The 15,149-nt window shown below is 42.6% G+C and overlaps 1 protein-coding gene across 3 annotated transcripts in view; it reads right to left on the reverse strand.

Annotated features, from left to right (window-relative positions):
* Window positions 1-15,149, reverse strand: part of lyst (lysosomal trafficking regulator) — a 51,905-nt gene that overhangs the window by 13,828 nt on the left and 22,928 nt on the right. The window contains exons 8-28 of one of the 3 annotated variants that reach the window (XM_062400798.1): window positions 14,883-15,044; window positions 12,314-12,470; window positions 10,409-10,620; window positions 10,219-10,285; window positions 9,829-9,938; window positions 8,803-9,172; window positions 8,556-8,712; window positions 8,288-8,461; window positions 8,027-8,187; window positions 6,985-7,175; window positions 6,176-6,421; window positions 5,609-5,782; window positions 4,816-4,965; window positions 4,407-4,544; window positions 4,133-4,331; window positions 3,913-4,041; window positions 2,489-3,104; window positions 1,686-1,866; window positions 894-1,063; window positions 566-796; window positions 228-394 (exon numbers count right to left, since the gene is read on the reverse strand). In XM_062400798.1, coding sequence (XP_062256782.1) covers window positions 228-394; window positions 566-796; window positions 894-1,063; window positions 1,686-1,866; window positions 2,489-3,104; window positions 3,913-4,041; window positions 4,133-4,331; window positions 4,407-4,544; window positions 4,816-4,965; window positions 5,609-5,782; window positions 6,176-6,421; window positions 6,985-7,175; window positions 8,027-8,187; window positions 8,288-8,461; window positions 8,556-8,712; window positions 8,803-9,172; window positions 9,829-9,938; window positions 10,219-10,285; window positions 10,409-10,620; window positions 12,314-12,470; window positions 14,883-15,044 — 4,162 coding nt within the window. Of the gene's footprint in view, window positions 1-227; window positions 395-565; window positions 797-893; window positions 1,064-1,685; window positions 1,867-2,488; window positions 3,105-3,912; window positions 4,042-4,132; window positions 4,332-4,406; window positions 4,545-4,815; window positions 4,966-5,608; window positions 5,783-6,175; window positions 6,422-6,984; window positions 7,176-8,026; window positions 8,188-8,287; window positions 8,462-8,555; window positions 8,713-8,802; window positions 9,173-9,828; window positions 9,939-10,218; window positions 10,286-10,408; window positions 10,621-12,313; window positions 12,471-14,858; window positions 15,045-15,149 lie in introns of all 3 variants that reach the window. The other 2 variants (XM_062400797.1, XM_062400795.1) reach the window with 2 other exon arrangements.

The raw sequence follows: 15,149 nt of genomic DNA on the forward strand, positions 1-15,149 counted from the left end.
AAATTAGAGAAAACCATTTAGTGGGAAGATGAAGATGTGAGATAGTTCTTAAATTATTTCTTCTCAAATGAGCTCCCACTCTTCAGTTGTAGATAATGAAGAGACAGCGCTGTTAATTTCTGCAGCAGAGCTTGACAGCTTCACATCATCCTGAACTGCAGAGCGAAGAAGATGGAAAAAACTGATGTATTTGCACATATATTAAATTTCAGAACACTAGTCCTCACCCTGCGTGCGACGCATCTTGCTGGTTTGCATGAAACCCAACAAGGTAATAAGGTCTTCGATGATGCGGAAGTACTGGGACCCTGAGGAGCTGCAGGAGTGGATCGTCACAGCCACTAACAGCTGCTGGATGTCACACACCAAGAGCTTGTAGTCATTCAGGGGAATACTGTAAAGAAAGAACAAGCAAAACAATAGAACACAAAGCAGAGGAAGTATGCACCACCAGACCAAAGAACAGTGAGAGGATTAATGATTCACGGTTAAAAGGTTCAAGACAAAAAAAAAGATGAACCCTGAATGTGTTTGAATGAATCATCCTCTGTTCTGGCAGTCGTACCTATTCTCCATGCCATTGAGGGTGGAGAGGGTGTTAAAGAGCACGTAGAGCAGTCCATGGTCGAGCAGGATGTCAGCCAGCTTAGGGCAGGCGTTGAGAAGCTGCAGCAGCATACACAAGATGTTGTGCACCAGGGAGTTCTCATACAAAGAGTTCTCAATGAGGCCCAAGACGGGGATTATGCAGCGTTTTCTGAAGGGAGAGATATTTTCCATTTCCTCCAAATCCAAACTGGAAAGCAACACAGATAAGAAAAACTAATGTTAGAATGTGAACAAAAGAGGATGTTATGGTATAATGACAAGTGTGTGATTGTTCCCTGACTCACTCTTCCTCCAGGCCCACAGGCCGTCCAAATAGCATCTCTAGGAAGCACTCAAGAAGCCCCTGGCTGCCCTGGTGGATGTACAGCTGGTTGGCCAGCAGTGAGAAACCATGGTTCTTCAGAAATTTCTCCTTCTGCTCCTTAAGAGCACGGCTGAAGTAGGCATCCAAGAGCTGGAGGAGAGTGGTGAGAATAACATGAGATTAGAAGAGTACAGTTTCAAACTGTACTCTTCTAATTAAACTCAGCAAAGGAGGCGTCGCTTTGATTTCATCCACCTTCTCCTGCATTTAGTGTGCTGTACTCATACTCATCTCTGATGTTATCATTAAAATGGCACAAGAGTTCAGTATTTAATCTTCAATAAAGATGATTAAGAATTAACCAATTTTTGATAACCTATTCATCTTCCTAACAAGAGTTAAATGACAAGATTGCTTCCACTCACATCTCTGTTTGATAAGTATGAAGCTACAGATTTGAGCTGATTAGCTTTGCATAAAGACAGGAAACCGGTGTAAACAGCTAACCAGGATATTTTCAAAGTACTACAACACCTCTGATCTTTAATCTTGCTCATCAGTTTCACTTGTTGTGAGACATTGAGAGAAATATGTTTGCTAAAAGCTTGATATGTAAAACAAACATGTACATGTCATTTTTTGGAATGAGCATCCCTCATTGGGTAAGGCAATAACAGCATTGCAAGCATAGTTAAACGTGACTCCTGTTGCTAAATAATATTAGCCTGCTTTACAGGTGTATGACATTCATCATATAGGATCCTGTACCAACCTTCATGACTCCTTGCTGTATGAGCGGTGAGGAGTGGTTGACCAGAACGATGAGAGCCTCTGGCTGGATGAGTTTGTCCATCACCTCCTCGAGCATGAGATCAGGCAACAGCAGCAAGACGCCCCTCAGAAGATCATAGAGTCCGCAGCAGATCAGCACCAGGCAGTCCTCAGTACTGGACCTGAAGGGAAACAAGTTTAGATTGCAGTGTTGAATTACTGTGCTCTTGAAATGTAGTGTTACATATAATTCGATATATTTTTGATTGCACAGGATGTTGAATTTTGTACAATGTTAACTGGTATGAGCATCTCCCACAACATAACACACACCAACCATGAATTTAGATGAAATTTAGAATTTAGAAGTGTAATTTTTTTCCTTGACTGCTTGAAATTTAACAAATGAAGGCAGATCTCCCACAGTCAGACATCTCATTTTGTGTCTAATAACAGCCCAACACAATGATGAGAAAACAGGATTACAGTGAACAAATCTCTTTTTTAATTTCCAATCCACCTAAGCCTTCAGTGATCTCATCAAGTAAAGTGACGCTGACACTTGTGTGAAAATCATTTTCAAATTTTAGCAGGCTGAAGACTTTATATCCCTTAACAGGCTTTTCTTTTGAAATGAAAACTTGTGGTTTAAGTACTGATTTATTTTTTAAACTACAAAAAGTACTCACAATAAACTTGACTAAGTTATTGTTAATACAATTTTATAAATTGTGATTTATTTAAGGTGTAATTTAACATATTCACACGTTTTACACCATTTGACAGAGTACCATGGAAGCGTACCTGTCATTGGACTCTGTCTTGCTCTGGGCCCTCTCATAGCCAGGAGAGTAAGTGTAACTCTCCCAGTCTTCAGGCATGGAGCCTCGGTCGGCCACACTGGGCCATCGGCCAATAGCCAATGACCCGTTAGGAGCTGGAAAGGCCAGGCCCAGACTAGCCAGGTTGCTGTGGCTCCTCTGGAAGGACTGAATCCCTTTCAGACTGTCAGGACGCCGCGGTGTCTCATCACTGGTCCAGTCAAACCTGTCCTCAGACTCTGCCACCCCCACGCTTCCCTCTGCCAGGCTGTCCACATCTGCCGCCTCGTCCCGCTCCTCCTCCACGCTGATGGAGGGCGTGCGCAGGGCTCCCCCCTCACCCATGTCCTTAGAGTCACAGATTGTCTTGGCTGATTCACAGCTGCTCAGGAGCTGCTCGTCACAGCCTCCGCCCTTCTTGAGCGTTTCTGTGCTGCCCCGAGCCTGCTGAGTGGCAAGAGAGACCTGGTCACCTTCGCTGGCCTCATTTGAGCTAGCGTGTCCGAGTCGAGGTGTCAGCAGCGGGGAGGAGAATGGAGATGGCGCCAGGCTGGGTGGGCGTAGCGACAGATCATCACTTCCATGTTCAGGGGAAGGGCCTGTTTGTAGGCAGATGCATTGTGAGAAGATACCAGTACAAATTGCAAACCTGATGAATAATACTATGTGGCAGAGCAGTAGCATGGCTGTTCTTTGTCAAAATGTTTTATTTAACAGCAGAGAAACAGGTTAAAAAATAATATCATGTCAACAGGGTTAGTGCAGGAAATTTCTGTTATTTTTATATTTTTTGTCTCATAATTGTATTGTTGCTAATCTATTAAAGCAGATCTATAAACAAATCTATTTCCTTTATACAGCCATTTCCCAAAGTTGTAAAGTGCTTTGCAAGAAATAAAAAATAATTCAATTTAAAAAGCAAGGCTACGATGACAAAAGGGGCTTATGAGTGTAAAACTAAGTGGAACAATAAAAGCTTAGATAAAAGAAGAGAAAGGGCACTGATAGAAAGATATATAGGATGTATGAACAAGAGGGGTTCTGTGAGAAGAATTGTTATGAGCATTAGTTGGATTCCATCTCAGTAAAAGCGGAGGATGATGGGAGGGAGTTTCACAAACGTAATGCTCATGCATCAGCTTTTTCCCCAGAACTAATGGTGTTAACATTAAGTACTTAAAATTAAACTCTGATGACTGAAATTCATCACAGAGAAATCGGGCTGATACAGCACTAAACATGTTAGACAAATTTCCCTTGTTAGAGGCACATGCAATCAGAAAAGCATTGCTGATCTTTCCATTTCATTGTGAGCAACAGACAGAAGGTTTAGATTTAATTATCGTCATTGTTTTCGGATGCAGCTTTTGCTCTAAGGTCAGGGTAACACAGCTAAAGGAGCCGTACCTTCGCCATGAGCGTCAGTGAAGACGGTCGGGGAGAGTGACATTACAGAGCTGCTGGCAGACTTCCCTCCGCTGTTGGAGCGTCTCAGGTACATAATGGACTGCACCTTCTCCTGGTACAGCTTCCCATCTGACAAACAGAGACATCAAAAGAGCTCAGTGCATTAAATTCCTGGAACCTTTATGCAGAGATGTGGCCTTCAGCTGCCCCGATTCCTCACCCATGTGCAGTGAGAAGTAGAAGCTGGATGGAGTGTGGCAAACGTAAGTGTTGGTTGGGGGGTGAACAGCCAGCAGGAAGTTGTAGATCAGTTTGAGCAGATCCATATCTGGAGGTGACCCGAGCACTTCCTGGATGATTTTGACGAATGACAAACAGACTTCCTGTGGGATGGCAGTCAGATACTCGTCCCGGTGCTCCTTAAGACAAACACAATATTGTTATTAATAGCTCTTTAAGAAAGAGGGGACAGTGGATTTGTGATGGTGACCTACCTGTAGCACCTGGCATGTGAGCAGGAAGCGATGCACAACTTCAGCCTTCAGAAACTGACGGATGTTGAAAACCTGATCAGGGTGGTGTACCCTGATGAGGATCTCTAAGGCAGCAAGCAGCGTTTCCCACACTCCGCACTGAAAGAAACACCATCTTATCATTAGATGATCATGTTTGGAGCTTTCTGTGTCTCATAAGGAGTTTACAGACCTTGGGTGAAACAAGAAATGTTTGAAATCCATAATTATGTTTTAGATTGTGGGGATAAAAACGGGAGAAACTGCATGTTCATGTCTCATGCAAAAACAAGTTTTTATTTGGATGTATGGCTATGACATTTAAGTCTATTTGTCTTCATTATGATAAAAAGTTTATGATAATCCCTAATCTGGTGTGGTGTGTGTCTACCTCGGCCTTGGCCCAGATCTTCCAGTCCAACAGGACGTCTGAGAGAAGCTGGATGTCCTGCACCACAGCGATGGATTCGGTATCTAAACGAAACTGCCCATCATCCCCCAGGATGAGAATGGGTCCACTGCAACACCCATCCAGCAGCGTCTACACAGACATAATGTGGCAGCCACATGAGAAATACATTCAATTCTACAGTAGCTTTGAGAGGGCTGTTCCTTCTAATTAGATATATAAACATATCAGAATCACTTACTCTGCAGAAACTACCCTGCAGTGCAGAATCACAGATAGGAGGGAAATCAATACATTTTCTATGTCATTTTTTGGAGAGCTGATCACTTTGTCAAAAACCAATGCCATTTACTCCCAGAGTGGCCCGGTTGGTATCGATCAAATTCCATCATTTGTGACCAGTTTCAATGCAGTGATCATAAATCTTGCACTACTTTGGGTCTCTGGTATTCTCAGGTATTTATTGACTGTTCCGGAGTTTCAGTAATATAAATAGAAAAGTAAAGTTTGATACACTCATTAGTCAGTTCTATGCTACACAATTCAGTGTTTGGAAGATTAAAGTGACCCAGGCAATCAGGAGGTGATGTGTGACTCTCAAGAAGCTCAGTGCACATCAACTGAGACAGAATCCATTTCAGCACACGGCTATCACACAGCTCAATTACAGATACAGCCAGAGGGTCAAGTAACAGCAGTGTCACATGCACCAGCTTCGAAAGTCAAATGAAGTTGTGGGAACAAAAGACAGCAAAAATGTCAAGGTGTGACTCACTTTCAGCATATGATATCCCACGATGCATTTGGACTTTATGAGGACCTGGTGGATCATAGAGTAACCATGGTAACAGTCCATTTCGTGGATACGGTGTTGGTTGAACTTGGACAGAGACAGCAGCACCTGCAGGGCCAGAGCCTGGGTCTTCTCACAGTCACACAGCTCCACAGTCTGGATGCCACACAGCCCAAGATGAGAGACAGAAGGAAAATGAACATAATAAAACTGAGTTATAGGTAGAAAAGATACCAATGTAGTTTGCTGAAGCATTTACTGTACATCTTGCTTTTTACATTAATTCCCAATGTCCCTGCTACACTTATACTGTTCCCACAAAAAATGATTTGGTCATGTACATGTACACAAATGTAGTACATGTTTATTTGCATATAGACAATGGGAGTGAGATGCGATTCAAAGTGATCACGAGAGACACATTCAGGAAATATTTTAACACCAGAGCTGAAAGGGACAAACTGTCTCCCAGCATTCAAATAATTCCATAAATATAACGACAACTTGAAATTTCAACCTTTAATTCTACAGCTCTAAAATTCTACCCACCTGTGCAAAGAGGAAGACGAAATTTCCCGTTCCTCCGATCCAATGCAGGACGCTCTGCAGGCCTTTAGTTTCGGTGGGGAGCAAAGCCCTGAGAGTGTGGGGCTCCAGGGAAACACTATGCACGTCTTTGGAGCTGAAGGGTCTCTGGGTGACCACTGTCTTGGCCTGACCCTTCAGTCTGATTACAGGCTCGTAGATAGTGTAGACGCTGGGGCTGCCAGGGGCATACACCACTGCCAAGCTCTCCTATTGACAAACACAATTCACACGATCAAATGTCATCTTAAGTCATTTCTAATAGATTTATATTAAATCTTTTTGTTTAAATAAGTCACCCAAATAGTCTCCAGCACGGATTAACACCCGTGTCAGGGATGTTATAAAAATGTAAAGAGGAAATCATTCGTTATTCTTGTCTTACTTTCTTCTTTTCTTTATCAGCAGAGCTATCATCAATAAAGCTATTAGCATTTAATGGGAGTAAAACTATTTCCAGTCTGACTGAAATAGATGCTGCTTAACTGTAATAGCTTTTTCCATTGGGGGAAAATTACTTCCTACCGTGGAGTATCACTGATGACAACTAATTGGAACTGAACATTACTCATACACCGTGAAATGACACCATAAATGAGACATAAGGAGGATTTGCTATGCTTACAGAACACTTGAATCACAAAGTATTATAACAGGTTTTAACAACAGCGTCAATCTGCATTTTAACAGATCATTGGCTAAAAGATCACAACGCACATAATAAAACTTCTATTCGTCTCCTTCATATGTGATGTTTTGTGCTCTGAACCTACCACCAAAGCTGTTGTGTCCACATCCTTGTTCTTCATTAGGATCTCTCGTACATGGTCACACTTTAGCCCTTCCTTAGTGACAAACTTGGAGAATGACCCACTGGGCTTGCCGTATCTGCAGGGCATGATCGAGGTCAGGTCGGGCCCACGGGTGTACAGGTAGAAGGCTTCCTCAGATCCAATTCTAGACCCTGAAATACACAGACAACGTAAAATTGGAGACAGAAACATTACAAAAACCTGAAAATAAAAATAAATTGTACATTTTTTTGTTCATTATCCAGGCATCTGGAGCTCACTGTTAACCTTAAATATTTAACTTTGGCTGCTAGGTATCACTCATTTAAAACAACAAATAACACACCATTGATGACAATAGAAGCAGCATGGAATCATGGGAGTTGACGTCTTCACCACCATTACCGAAAAAAGTGTGAATGATGTCATGGCGACCAAAATATAATGTTTAAATTTGGGTATTTCTCTTGGTTTGAACATCATTGGAAAGATTTGGATAATGTAATTACACAGGTCAAAGAAATATATAACAGGTCTATAGTTATGTTGCTGCTTGTTTATTTGTCCTGCTGACAAATAAACAAGCAGACACGGGTGAAACGGGTGAAACAACCTCCTTATAACATATGATGCAATGCAAGATGAGACCCTTGCGGTGCTAAAAATTAATGTTTTATTTCTTCTTTTCATGAAACAGTAACCTGCGATGAATTACAAGTACAGCGGAGACGCTAAAACTTGTGTGAAGGCATCAGTTGGGTTCACAGGTTGGGATCGACTGAGACACAAGCCATTAACAGCCAATTAGAAGCAACAAGAGAAATATTCAGTAGGCCTCCCAATAGAATGCTGGGAATTTGCAGCATGCCAAACATCACACCAGCAACAGCCTTTTACAGACACCAGATTGGATACACTTTTGGGCAATGTGCCACTAGTGAGTACAGAAGACAGATGAATGGAAATGAATTGTACATGCATGCATGCGGAAGAAGATAAGATGGGGAGTTAAAAGGAGACCTACCATTGAAGAGAAGCACAGTGCCCATTCTCCAGCATCCACCCTGCTTCAACAGCTCCTCACAGAACGGTGAACAGTGGCCCAACATGCAGAAGGTTTTGTTGCTGTCAGACGATAAACTTGACTTTCTAGGTAGCGTGTAGTCCAAAGAAACCTCACAATTCCTAAAGAGGAGAGATGTTTAAAGTTAAGTTATTAATCACTAACTTGCTTGAAAAAACAAACTGACAGCTTCTTACTGTTGCTATTACACATGTCTCTCACCTGATGCCACACACCCAAACAACCACTCGGCCATGGATGTTCTTCTTGCCCTCGGGCTGCTGGGTGTACGTGAGACTGAGGTGCTGCCACTGGCCTGGCCTGAGTAGCCCCTCAGCAGATTCTGCCTGCGCCAGTAGCCCAGCTTTTATCTCATCATTTGGGTCTATACAAATTCTGAGGGAACAGCAGATTACGATACTTAAGGTTAATGAAACGTGAATACTTAAAAGGTCTAATCTTTGAGGTTGCAGTCTTCATTGGAGCTCACCTGAATGTGAGACAGCCTGTGGAGAAGTTCGCCCACACTTGAAGCATCAGTGCCTTAGAGCCCATGGACAGAATATGAATGAGGCCTTCTTCTACTAATCTTGTCCCAGCCTGAGAGCAGCTCAGGAGTGACTCAGCTGCAGGAGGGTTACTCTCTTCTGGAAAACAATGAGAGAGGAATCTCAAAACTAGTTACATTTTATGGTCATCAGGCAAACAATCGTCTTGGTAAAGTATTTGTGTCTCACCCTTGTCTTTGTCCCTGTCCTTCTCCTCTTGCTCTGCTACCCAGAGCCACATAGAGGCGCTAAAACCACTGGCCATGTGGGGCCAGCAGTTCTGCCCTACTAAGGGCAAGTGGAGAGGAGCGATGTGCCAGGGAGAGGAACGGACATGGCTCAGTCCGTATTCAACATCCCCCTCTCTGCGTCCAGGAGAAAGTTTCCCCTTCCAGAGCAAACCAACACTTTTGCCACCAGCAGCACCGTTCTGTCTGGAGCTGGGGGACACCCCTCCTTGTGTCGAAGCCCCAAGGATTATTGGAAAGGTCAGGAAGTGGAGAGGTTCCATATTCACATTGGCCTCAACAACTTGCAGGATGCCCTTCAATAAAATCTCCTGGCAATAAAGAAATTGAATGACCAATGAGAGGAGCATTTGATCAGTTTTAGATTTGTTAAAGGAAAAACTTCAAAGATCTGAGTTGACTCTGCATATACATATAATGCTTTAACTGTGTGAAACGACTAAAATAACAACGCCTTAAAAAAGTAGAACTAAATTTGCCATAAATAAAACAGAAGAATCCAGCAGAATACAGAGTGTCTAAACCAGAAAAACCTGTGTAGCAAAACAAAAAGTGCAGAATCTTGACTGGCCACTGCACCCCTTGAGGCATCTTATTTTCATAGACGGAAAACACACATGTCATTACATTCACATGGTTAAAAATAAACTATTTTTCCTTCTGGAAACAAATTTCTTGGAGATATAGCTGCTGTCAGATTCCAATTAAACACTGTGTTAAGTCGTGGCAGCACATCTGTTCCTCACACATGGGTTTTAATTGTATATAGAAAAATGTAGACCCAGGGGGGGATTGTGTGTTCTAAAGAGTTGAGAAGTGAGCAAGTCTGAGATGATGTCTAACAAATAAGTTATTGTTCTTGATGAGCCTGAGTGTGCACATGCTGTGAACATAAGCTAATGGTGTCAACACCCTGAATGCAAGCTAAAAGAACATTGTTGAATGACTGGTAGGGTTTGCTATTTACAGTAGGTGGGGTCTTCTCCAGGAAGAGGCGAATCAATAGGGCCAGTTCCTCCGCTGTGATTTGCTGGCTCACCATGGCAACCAGGAGCTCCACTAGCACAGACTGGCAATCTGAATATGGACCGATGAAGAGCATATTACGTAAACAGTTTTCACTCACTTGGGCATGCATTAGAACACCACAGACACACACAATGTCACCACTGCCTGTTAAAAGGCTACAGACAATACGAGTATACAGTCTATCAAAATCTTGTTGAAATGTCAGAAGTCGGTTAAAAAGCCTCCAAGAAACAGAGTAAACTGAGTGACCTCTGTTGATTTTCATAAGATGTAACACACATGAACAAAATCCTACAGGATCAGAAATAAGAAAAGGGAAATAACAAACCTGTGAGGGAGGGATCTGTTTGGCTGAGGATGTTGTGAAAGCCAGAGAGAATGGTTTTGACTCCTCCCTGTGCGGCCAGAACAAGAAGTTAGTTTTATCAGTCATGGCACAGTTGAGGAATATACAAGACAAATATAAACGTGTGAGGCAGTTAAGAGCAGCATAAAGAGGAAGAAGTGATCAGTCCGACCTGATCATAGAGTAAGGCAGCATTGCGGTGGTCGGCGTGTACTGCATCCAGTAAACTGTGAAACACATGACTCAGAACCTCCAAGTCGGGGGAGCCAGTGGCGAGAAGCTGCAGCTCCATCGTACAGATCTCAGGGAAGAGCAGCACACCACGCCCGGGCCCGTCCACCACCGCTGCAAACTCCCGCAGCCCGCTGGGCTCCACCTTGACTCCTGAGAAAACAATCACAGACACCAGGAGACGTTTAGAATCACAAGAGACTCGCACATGGACATGGAGAGATTCTAGACATCAGGCTGACCGGCACACGCTAACACAGAAACACCCACTGCTGGGCAGCGTTAGTGAAACAGCTTCATGATACACACGCTTCCCTCTGCTTCAGCTCCAAGCTCCCATCTTGGATGCAGCTCATAAAAATGAGTTACCCTCAATCCTATGCTCAGCCTCAGAGCAGCACGGAAGTCCCCTCATGATTTACAGGAGAGCAGCCCAGCAGGCTCCCTTGCGGCTTCTGGTAACTCCTTTTATTAATTTGCTTGCTCTCTCGCTCTCTCTCACAACTACACAGGTTGCCTCAGTCTCACACACTAACACACCCAGATACATACAGCCTTCAGTAAATACAAGCTAACAGGGCATATTCTAGCAATCACCCCCATCTCCCTTAAAAGTGTTTTGTGGGAGTTTCGATGCTATTGTTTGGTCTGGGGATAAATTTAATTAATTTAATTAAAGTGTGCATTTCACAATCAATCTTGCAGTAATTTTGGAAAATAAATGCAATTTTTTTAATTGGAAAACATTTAAAATCAACCTAATCTCATAGGTTGCATAAGTGAATACAAGAAGCCAGTAACATGTAAATATTTAAGGATACTTAGAACACAGACTTTACAAAAGCATGAACGTATTGTAAGTTATGTCATTCAGAGGGATTGTGAGAAGGCAGCTGCTATAAGAACCAGAAAATCTTAATTTTGGAGATAAAGAGAAAATCCTAGGGTGAAAGCATGTACTTCAGATTGAACCAGATTGTTCAATGTTAAGAAGAGATAAGCTGATTGAATTGCACTGTTACGTTATTGGTTGGAGGCAATTCATGTATTTGTCTAGCATTAGGTCAGTGTTAAGCATTCGCCATTTTCCACGACGTAGGAGACTTCCAGGAAATGTTCTCTATTTGATGGTCACTGTAAGTCACAAGCTCTAGCACATGAGGCCACAGAGTGAGGTTGCAAAACGTTAAAAAAATGACCCTGAGGGGGATGAAAAAGTAAAAGGGGTATAATAAGGCAACGTTCGTAACCTGCAACACCGGAGTGCGGAGGCAGAGCTGACACAAGAGGCTGTTGTGAGGGGGAAGAAAAGCATGCAGCCGAGTTTCTGCCATGTCATATGTCAGCAACAACAACTCGCCACAATATGGTCAACAGCCTGTCAAAGGAAGATGTGGTTTATTACATGACACTCAAAGCCTTTACCCGCACTTACACAGCAAATGACAGAAAAACTGTGGTGATATAAAAAATGAGACCTTCTAAATGAACGCAATAATGCAAAAAATGAACAGAATTATCGAGACATAATGTGAGGAATATGGTTTCCCAAGGCCAAAGGCTGAATGCAAAAACATGACCTCTCAATCCATCAGGATCTGTTGACATTTATCACCGACAAAAAAATAAAATGGTAGACGAGGAGGAGCAGTAGTATGTAACTATCCAGATATAAGACCTAAAGCAAAAAATGCAAATGATGTTAAACTTGTCTTAGCTACTGTTATTTGTAGCAATGACAGGGTGCAGAAGATGTGGGTTCTTGAGAAGTAAACAGGAGTAGTGTTGTGTGTGTGTGTGTGTGTGTGTGTGTGTGTGTGTGGTGTTGCAATAAGAGTGGACCTACCCTCTTCTTGCTTGGCCATGTCGTCAGGGTTGCTTTCGCTGTCGGCGTCGTAGCCCTCCTCCTCCCCCGGGGGCTTGACGCCGCAGCTCTGCACCTCGTCCACCTCCTCCGAGAGATCGTCTGCTGGAGCCGCCCCCTCTGCCAACACCTGGAGCTTCTGACAGAAAGAGAGTAAAAAAGAAGAAGTGATAAGGAGTGAGACAGAAAAAGACGTAGAGGAAGGGGGAGGACAAGCAAGACGACAAAATGCTGAATTGCAGTCCGAGCACAGTCCAAATACTAATAAGTCAAGATCATTGCCTGGTCAACTGTCAAGCAGTTGGCAAGATAAAAAACATTTCACAAGCTCTTACCCAATCTTATCTTTTTTTTTCCAAAAAAAAAAACTCATCAACCAAGAATGTAATGCTAAAAATACTAAGAACAAAAAACTGCTGTTTTTTTCACTGAAGAAATTAATCGCTAATAAAATGTTTTCAATTGATGTGGAAAAGGAAAGAAAGTACAAGATTTGGTCATAAGACAAAGAGCAGCTGACTTGTGGAGCAGTCGCACAGCCCGGTTACTTGAAGATCAGATACACACATGCACACGCACACGCACGGGCACACACACACGCATACGCACAGGCACAGGCACACACACAGTAAATCTCTAACCCTTCTGTTTCAAACAGGAGGTTTACTGTCATACATACTTTTATTTCGTACCTATTTCTTTCAAAACAAGCGCATAGCACACTTTGCATTGGTTAGTGATCATCAAACTGCTGAGCTTGCCTAGAAAGAACTAAGCTCTTAAGAAATGGGTAAATCTATTATATAAAAATCTAAATCCTCCTGTGTTGGAACAGGCTTAGTCAGACAGGCATTTTAAGACTTGTGGAAAATAAGGTTGCAAGTTAGGAGGTAACCTGTACCAGGTTGTGAGTTTTTTCAGTGAGGACATCCAGATGACAAATTATCATATCTTAGCTTTGTATTTTTTTTTTTTCTGTGTTCATCTCACTTAACGGAACAAACAAAAGCAGTTGCATATCTGCTCTTAACCATATAAGGTCCTGAAAGTCTCTCATTAATGGCATCTGTTGAGGAGGAAGGAGTTTCTGTGACTCAAGGACTTTCTTTCAGACTAATAATTGTAGTGAGAAATTGTCGAATGTGTGAATGTTACAACTGATTTACCTTTTGTATGTTTGAACAAGACTTAACAAGTAACACAACGATAAATGAAAGGGTAAAAATCCAAGTATACCCAAGGTCTTCTTTGGGTTTAAATATGAGGTCATACTTGAGCTATGAACAATGGCTATCATTGTTTTCGTTTGCAGTTTTGTCGTACTTCAGGGGTAAATAAACACTAATAAACATTGAAACTACTTTTCAGCCATAGAAGCAAAAGGTACCTGAACACTGTTTACTTAATTCTTCTGGGAAACAAGTAATAAAATCAACTGTAAAATTAAATAAATATTTTTCTTTTGGTCTTTTGTGGTAAAAATTTAATTACAGACAGTTTAAGGTCTCCAGAGCCAGAAAAGTGATACTCTACTAGGACACAAACGAAGTCTCAACACCTGGCCTCATAGATCAGATGGTAAGGAAGTGGGGGACTAAGGATACAGTGAAAAGGACAGAAGTTCAGTTGGGACACCAGTGGCTTCATTTGAAAAAGGATCCCTTGAGTGCATAGACACAAAGGGTGATATCACTGGCCAGGGACCAGGTTCTAAGGGTGGTAGAGCACTCCAGCAAAAAGTGGCATCTAACTAGGCAGCCCATTACCTTTATCAAGCCAGGGGAGAAACTGCAGCCACACGGCAGCACCAGACCATTAAGGACTGGAAGCTCCTGGTCGAATTTGGGGGGTATCTTAAATTTCCAGAGTAAATTACTACCACCACCCTTCTTTGGGAAAGTGTGCTGACATCAGAGACAACAAAAAGTTGTCATTGAGGACATAATTGTCCCCTGAGAAGATAGAGGAGGTTCTGGAAGGGAAAAGAGTCAAGCACATGGAGCTGCTTGAACAAGATCCTGGCAATGGATACGAGATGCAACGAGATGCAAATCAGTGGAAGAAGGGTTTGGGCCCTCTACACAGAGCCCTCAAGCTCCGTGGGATACAAGGACAGCAGATGAGCAAAGCCACCAAGAACATCTTGGAGGAGGCTACAAGGGCATTTATGGTCATAAAGCATTGGCCTGATCAACCCTGGGGGTGTCTTGCTAGGGTGAGGTTGCATGAAGATCAAGGAACCAAAATACTTATTTACCTCAGGTTCTTCATTGATAATGTGACTGGGTTACAACAAACTGAGGTGTTAACAGTCAGACTTTATTCAAACACCTTTGCTTAATTTGATCAAGGCTACTACTATACAACAATTTATCAATCTTTATACTGTGATGAACATCAATGGCACCTGTGTACAGCGGAATTGAGTGCCTCATACCTGACTAGCTTTAACCTGAACTCGCCTCTTGTCTTGACACGAGTAGCTCAAATAACGTTAAAAAAAATAAAAGGTGCATGTAACACTCACAGGTTTTCCCGAGGCAGGACTCACCCTGTCTGGCCTTTCCTCAGGGGGATCAGGACAGGATGACACCTCAGCCAAAGCCACTCTCAGGAGACAGTCAAACAGAGGTACAGCAAGGTCAGAGTTCACCACCCCTGAGCGAGAGAGCTGGTCCCTCACCTCAAACAGGGTTTCTTCCACTGACTGGAGCTACAGAATCAAAGAAATGTAATAGTTTAACTAAGTCCAGGGTAAAAGTGTGAATTTCTGGTTTATGTGTTTATGGATTAGCTGATCGGTGTGATATGAAGTGAC

Source organism: Platichthys flesus, chromosome 12 (assembly GCF_949316205.1).
Source record: "Platichthys flesus chromosome 12, fPlaFle2.1, whole genome shotgun sequence".
Taxonomy (NCBI): domain Eukaryota; kingdom Metazoa; phylum Chordata; class Actinopteri; order Pleuronectiformes; family Pleuronectidae; genus Platichthys; species Platichthys flesus.